General features: G+C 40.8%; 1 protein-coding gene across 1 annotated transcript; it reads right to left on the bottom strand.

Moving 5' to 3' along the window:
- Positions 1–1,420: 1,420 nt before the first annotated feature.
- On the bottom strand, positions 1,421–3,805 carry LOC124115465 (transcription factor HES-1-B-like). The gene is made up of 4 exons (XM_046476471.2): positions 3,645–3,805; positions 3,442–3,537; positions 2,915–3,002; positions 1,421–2,551 (listed from the first exon to the last, which is right to left on the bottom strand). The coding sequence occupies exons 1-4, from the start codon at positions 3,693–3,695 to the stop codon at positions 1,704–1,706; spliced, it is 1,083 nt and encodes a 360-aa protein (XP_046332427.2). The 5' UTR covers positions 3,696–3,805; the 3' UTR covers positions 1,421–1,703.
- Between the last annotated feature and the right edge of the window lie 3,182 nt (positions 3,806–6,987).

Raw genomic sequence — 6,987 nt, 5'->3', positions numbered from 1 at the left:
TCTTTGTTTGACCAAGGGGAAACTATCTCATTGGGGAAACTATCTCACTGGGGAAACTATCTCACTGGGGAAACTATCTCACTGGGGAAACTACATCTGGGTTCCCACGCGTTACGGAGAAGGGAGAAACTAGGGAGAAACTATTTGAGTGTCTGTTATGACCTGCAATCCGATTGGTTTTAAAATAGCTGCGAAAGCTTCCTGCTAGATGAGTCGATGACAGATATCGACGAGGAAGTGAGGGAGGCGGCTTCAACTTTCACACTTGAATATCTTGAGGAAACATTTTCACGGGAAAAAACATTTGTATTTATACCATCCTGGGCTGTGGATTAGCTAGTGTGATTTCACAGCAGGTTGTCGTGATTCATCACACCATTAATGATCTGGATGTAAGATGTATTCATGTGACAATTTTCAAAATAGTCACTTTTTTTGGATAATTTAGTATTTATATAAGTCAGTTGTGTTGAGTTTCACTCTATAATGTTTCTGTTTCTTGTTCCTGTTTGGCATGCATCGAACCGCCTCCTCGGTCCAGTGGGTTGAGCGTCTGAAGGTCGGTGATCCCCGACCGTGTCATACCAAGACGTCGTTAACGTATGGACTTTGTTGTTACCCTGCCTGGCTCTCGGCACTGAGGGGATAAAACAAGGACTGGTCGGCTTAGTGTACTGTGTCTGAGTGGGGTTTCCATGCTGAACTGCGGCAGCGTATCTTTGTGGGCGAGACTATAAATCTGGCATCAGTTCGCATTAGCAAACACACACACACAAACACACGCACGAACGCGCGCGCCTGCATGCATATCGCAATTAAAGTGCAATAATCTTGAACGCGACGTGAGACACCATTTCACCTACACATGCCTCGAAACACCATTTCATTACGAGAACATAAATATGCTCCATGATGTTTACTGTCAAATCATTAGTCATCAACAGCATAATGAATATTTTTATTTTTATTAAAATTTTGATTTGCTGTGCAGGCATTATTTCAAATGTACAGGAATACCCCTTTGATGTGTTCTTGCTAATCAGAGTGTGAGTTTGGTGTAACTTCCCTTTCAAGTACAAGCGTGTTTAACTTAACTTGCGGTTCATTTTGCTTTGGGTGATGCGGGTCTTAGGCGTTTGAACTTTGGCGAAACCCAAAGGTGTGATGCTGATTAACCGTGAATTATATTCAGGGTGACTCTGGATTAGTGGCGAAACGCCCGCCTGATACAATTTTTATTCCTTATAATTCCTATAAGAACACACTCCGTTGTTAATCTCCATTTAACACATTTTAGTACCAGCTCTGTGGCTCACTGTGATTGAAGTTTTAATAATAATAATAATAATAATAATAATAATAATAATAATAATAATGCGCTAGAATGTTAACACGAGAACAAATGAAAACAGACACTATATTTGCAGTAATAAAATATTTATATATTACACAACATTCGTATTGAACAGTAGAATAAAACACTGTAATATTATAAAATAATAAACTCTGTGACGTCGTATTCTCGCTTGATCACATTATTCTTGTATGGTCATGTCCACTGATCATAGTTTATCACATTGAAAATCCAGGAGATATGGATTCATAAATACATCTGACATCACCGAAATAGCACTCTATAAACTGAACGAATCACTCTCTTTTGGCATTTGTATCACATATCCAGCATTTTGATGAAGCAAACGTCAGTGCCATGGTCGCCATACTGGCTCTGTGGTGACTTGTGGATGATGTACATCTCGTAATTCTCCTATGTCATGATGACGTACTTCACGGATCTCTCTGACGTCATTCACAGAATTCCGTAGTGTCGGGGATAGTGACAACATGGACGAGTCTGAGGAGGAACAAGAGGAAACTGAGTGAGGAGAGGACACAGATCCAGAGAGGACGTTTATGTTGCCCGGCAAGGGAGCCAATGCACATGTCTGAAAAACATCCGCAGATGGCATAATTGTCATCACAGAACCAGCCGCAGGAGCCCCTGTCATTGCCATGGTAACGGCCGGCTTCATAGGTGAAGTGTTCGGTGATGTATAGACGGGGATGATGTAGTTGGGGACGTGACCGCCACCGAGCACGTTGGTAGGCAACACAAAGGCAATCTCTCCGTTCTGAAGCTTTGTCGGTATGACTTGTAGCCCGCTGACCACTTTGGTTGCTTGGACAGGCTGTGGTGCTGTGAATGCTGCGATGTTATTGTTAATGTCCGTGCAGAAAGGAAGTGATAGCGCTGGCTGAGGATTTAAAGGTTGTTCACTGGATGAAGACACTGATGAAGTCGTAATGGTCTGTGCCGGAAGTGGCGCTGGTGGAGTTGGAGGAGTTAGCGGAAGTGACGTCACTGGAGGAGGAGGGGGCGAGCTGCTTGTCTCATCACCGGTAACACATCCTGCAAGATGGTCCAGAACACGAGCTCTAAGTTCTACGTCACATCCGTCGATTGTACTTAAATATCTGCTCACTTCCTGTGCGCACTCGTTAAATCCAAGTCGTTGCTTATCTATGTTGATAGGTCCGTTTCCAGGCGAAGCTAAATTTTTAAAAATAAATTCATTAAACACAAGTCAGATAAGTGTATGAATTGTACGCATGTTGTGGTACGTGTTGGAAAATGTAATACAGTTTCGTTAATATTTAAACCCGATCATTCTCAAGGAAGAATGAAAAGTATGCATAAATATACGAATACAAGATTTCATTTCTTTGTTAATCTGTTTTCAGTCTTGTGAAAGGATTATTAAAAAAAATAAAAAATAATACAAAACATGTATGCAACGAATCTCAGACCGCAAATGAAAACCACAACGCAATTCAGATTTCAACATCAGTTCCGTGTTGGGTTTAAAATTGCGTCACAGATAGAAATATAAACACGCCCAATTTAATGTCTCACCTGTAAACGAGTGTCTCTGGACCTCTCTCAGGTGTTTGACTGTCATCTCTAGAATGTCCGCCTTCTCCATCTTGTTGTGGCGCCCCCCCTGTCAACGGAGACACACGTGCTATACATCAACACACTTACACACATACTATACTTATATTTAGACGTGGAGCAAGCTACCGTGGGAAAGTGGCCTTCAAATCACTCGGCCGTAAACGTCTCTCTATGGCGTTACACAAGATGATTATTTTTGCGTTACATAGTCTAGAGACGAGAATCAAAAGTATACACCGTGAACGTCCATGCAATGTCATAATTAAACACTTGTTTACTAATGATAATTTATTAATTGTTTTCATTTATAACATGTACTATTATGAAATACATTGCTTATGTTAGAATATTTTTCTGAAGTTTGAGATCGGCATTTTATATATTTTAATCGTAAACGATCATGTATTCATTTTAAATTCTGGGAACGATTTTCGAAATATGTTTATGTTTTGTGTATCTGCTTATTGAACTGATATTTTCTTTACCTCTTTTTTGATAACTTCGAGTAACAGTGACTTCAATTCTGAAAGGCTGGCGTTGATTCTGGCACGGCGCCTCTTCTCCATAATTGGTTTAGTGCTCTGGAACAAGACGTGAGGATTGTTAGAATAATGGCAAACGCTCGAGATAAAAATATAATGTTGATTGCGAACATTTAAAATAAGGTTCATAAATATTCAATACTTACTTTTCTATCGCGAGTTTCCCCCGCTGTTGTGGAAACTTTGTCGGAATGCATGTTTGTGTAGCGGAATTGTCCACCCGCGAGAGCAAGGGTGTGCGAAGGAATGTCCGCTGTCACGCGAATACTCAGGTAAATACCTATGCCCAATCTTACCTTACGTGGGAACTGCACTTCTCCATTCGCGTGTCAATCACGCTCCCGTTAGCTCCGCCCAACTCGTGGCAAGATGTTATCTGATTGGCTGAAATGACGTCGCGAGCACGTCCTGCCTCGGTTCAAGTCCCAACATGCCTACGGTGGTTGATATGGTAATGAAGGCACGCGACCGGGCTTGAGAAGGAGTGTGGGAAAACCCCGCCCCCACCTCGCGGGCAGGTAGACGTCACCTTGTCCCCCCAACCCTCTACCTGGGGGATATATGTGGCCAGGAACGCAGATACCCGACACACCAAAACACCTCGACGAGCGGGGCACGGGCAGAGCGTGGGAAATGTAGACACCCTTTTATGAAGTTCATCGTGTTGAGTTGAAACCCCACCACAGCTCAATAGGGCTTGCATTTACGCTCATTTCAATTTAAATTTGCAAATTCAAATTTTTATGCAGTTAGCCCGATGTATTATTCGTTATATATCAACAAGTTTAAGGGCAGGGTGTTTAATACATCTATTATTTCGTGTTTTTTTTCTGTTTGCGCATTTTATCATAACATATTCATATCTTGTGTATTACACAATAACAACGCCAGCACGAGAACGGGGGCCGTAGATCCCAGCTATAGCTGGCACCTTGTGGAGCGGGCATCAGTGGCCATTACGTGATGAGAAAATCATCTCCCCGAGGAAAGGGGATCTACAGGGCATGCTTGATAACAATACACTTACACTGGGCATGTTTATACCACCCGAAGTACATTCTCTCAATACAGTTGACCCTCGTTAGTCTGGAAACCCCACATCCTGGACGACTGTTCTTAAGACCGTCTCTGCGTATAACCAACGCGACATTACTCCGTGCCGACGACTCGTTAATCCGTCCATCTGTTAATATGGACAATTCACGGAGATCATTACTGTCCGGATTAACGGGGTTCAAATGTATGTTATTGGCACTGTTGGAATTAAAGATCGTCCATGTTCCAGTGTGCATTGGTATCAGGGTATATGCCATTTTCCATTAGTCTGCAAATCATAGTCCATGTTTTCAATTTTCCAAGGATGTATGGGATTTGGGGTGTCCATGTGGTTTGCGTGTAAGGTAATACACCCCGGCTTCTGAGGTTATTGGGTGACATCGTCAGCATCGTCTGGTGTGCGTGGTTACCGGATAAATATGATAACATTTTAGGGTGCCTGGTTGCAGGATAAATCTGATATCTTTCTTGAATGTATGTGTATAAGTATTGGTTTGCAGTGTCCTTGCTATCCCTCTCTCCTCCCTCCGAACACTCCCTTCACTATCCCCCATCCCCCCTCTCGCTCCCTCTCTTTCCATTCTAGCCCCTCGTTCTTCCCCCCTCTCACAGCCTTTATCTCTGCTTCTGCCCCCACCCCCACCCACCCTCTCCTCCCTCCTCCACCCCCTTCTCACATTTGCCGTTACCGCTGTTTCGACACCAGCTCAAGATGTTGTGACATATATTTTCGAGTATTTAACCAGGTAGAATGGGAAGGGGCTAAAGGTGATACCCCTCGGCGGTCATGTGCTCGAAGGCTCAGTCACGTGGAAAACCCCTTTATGTCTGACAGCACGCATTACAAAATATCTGTCACTGATTGTCAGCTCTACATGCAAGACACCTATAGGCGAAGCAATACACATATCATTATGGGATTGGCGGTGAGTCCCGCCGTAAAGAAGGCTGTCCTGGCAGTACTCCGATACATTACTGGGAGTACATATTCAGAGTTCAGCAATTACCAGATTAAGGCTATTGTGCTAACCCCCATGCGTACTTCCAACTCGTTGTTACACGAATGTGAAAATATTTCATGTTAATTGAAAATGCCTTGACTATATACCGTGGTCTGATGTGGCTATACCGCCTGTCAGTCTTGGTACTCTTGTTGTGTAGATCTAATATCACGTTCCTGTTAGAGCTGGGTGTACGACGATGTGTAGCCGATCTTATGCTGGGCCGTCTTACGTTCAGAGTATGTGATGGGGCTTCATCAGAGAAGAACGCATTGAAAGTTGAGAAAGAGCAACTTGAGACCCTTCCCCTGTGTTTTTTGTTGACCAAAATAACCCTTGAGTTTGAAAAAGTTGAACAACTCAGAATGTTACTGATCAGCAATATCAACTTGACAGTGCATAAACCGTTACGGTGGGTACAGTATCATCACAATTATTAACATCAACACACAGTTGTTAACATCAACACACAGTTGTCACGCCGAATGTCAAAGTTCGATTCCCCGCATGAATACAAGTGTGAAGCCAATATTTGGTGTCCCCGCAGTTACATGGATGGGCATGAAAGTGCCCCATCTTATGCATTAATTATGTCTTAGTGTCATCTTATATACAATAATTATATCTTAGTGTCATCTTATATACAGGAAGTATATCTTAGTGTCATCTTATATACAGGAAGTATATCTTAGTGTCATCTTATATACAGGAAGTATATCTTAGTGTCATCTTATATACAATAATTATATATTAGTGTCATCTTATATACAGTAAGGATATCTTAGTGTCATATTATATACAATAATTATATCTTAGTGTCATCTTATATACAGTAAGGATATCTTAGTGTCATCTTATATACAGGAAGTATATCTTAGTGTCATCTTATATACAGGAAGTATATCTTAGTGTCATCTTATATACAATAATTATATCTTAGTATCATCTTATATACAGTAAGGATATCTTAGTGTCATCTTATATACAATAATTATATATTAGTGTCATCTTATATACAATAATTATATCTTAGTGTCATCTTATATACAATAATTATACCTTAGTGTCATCTTATATACAGTAAGTATATGTTAGTGTCATCTTATATACAGTAAGTATATGTTAGTGTCATCTTATATACAATAATTATATCTTAGTGTCATCTTATATACAGGAAGTATATCTTAGTGTCATCTTATATACAATAATTATATCTTAGTGTCATCTTATATACAGTAAGGATATGTTAGTGCCATCTTATATACAGGAAGTATATCTTAGTGTCATCTTATATACAATTATTATATCTTAGTGTCATCTTATATACAGGAAGTATATCTTAGTGTCATCTTATATACAGTAAAGATACCTTAGTGTCATCTTATATACAGGAAGTATATCTCAGTGTCATCTTATATACAATTATTATATC

This window comes from Haliotis rufescens, unplaced genomic scaffold (assembly GCF_023055435.1).
Source record: "Haliotis rufescens isolate VD_foot unplaced genomic scaffold, xgHalRufe1.0.p SCAF_13, whole genome shotgun sequence".
Classification (NCBI taxonomy): domain Eukaryota; kingdom Metazoa; phylum Mollusca; class Gastropoda; order Lepetellida; family Haliotidae; genus Haliotis; species Haliotis rufescens.
The sequence above is the reverse complement of the archived record's forward strand: the minus strand, read 5'-3'. Positions and strand labels throughout refer to the sequence as shown.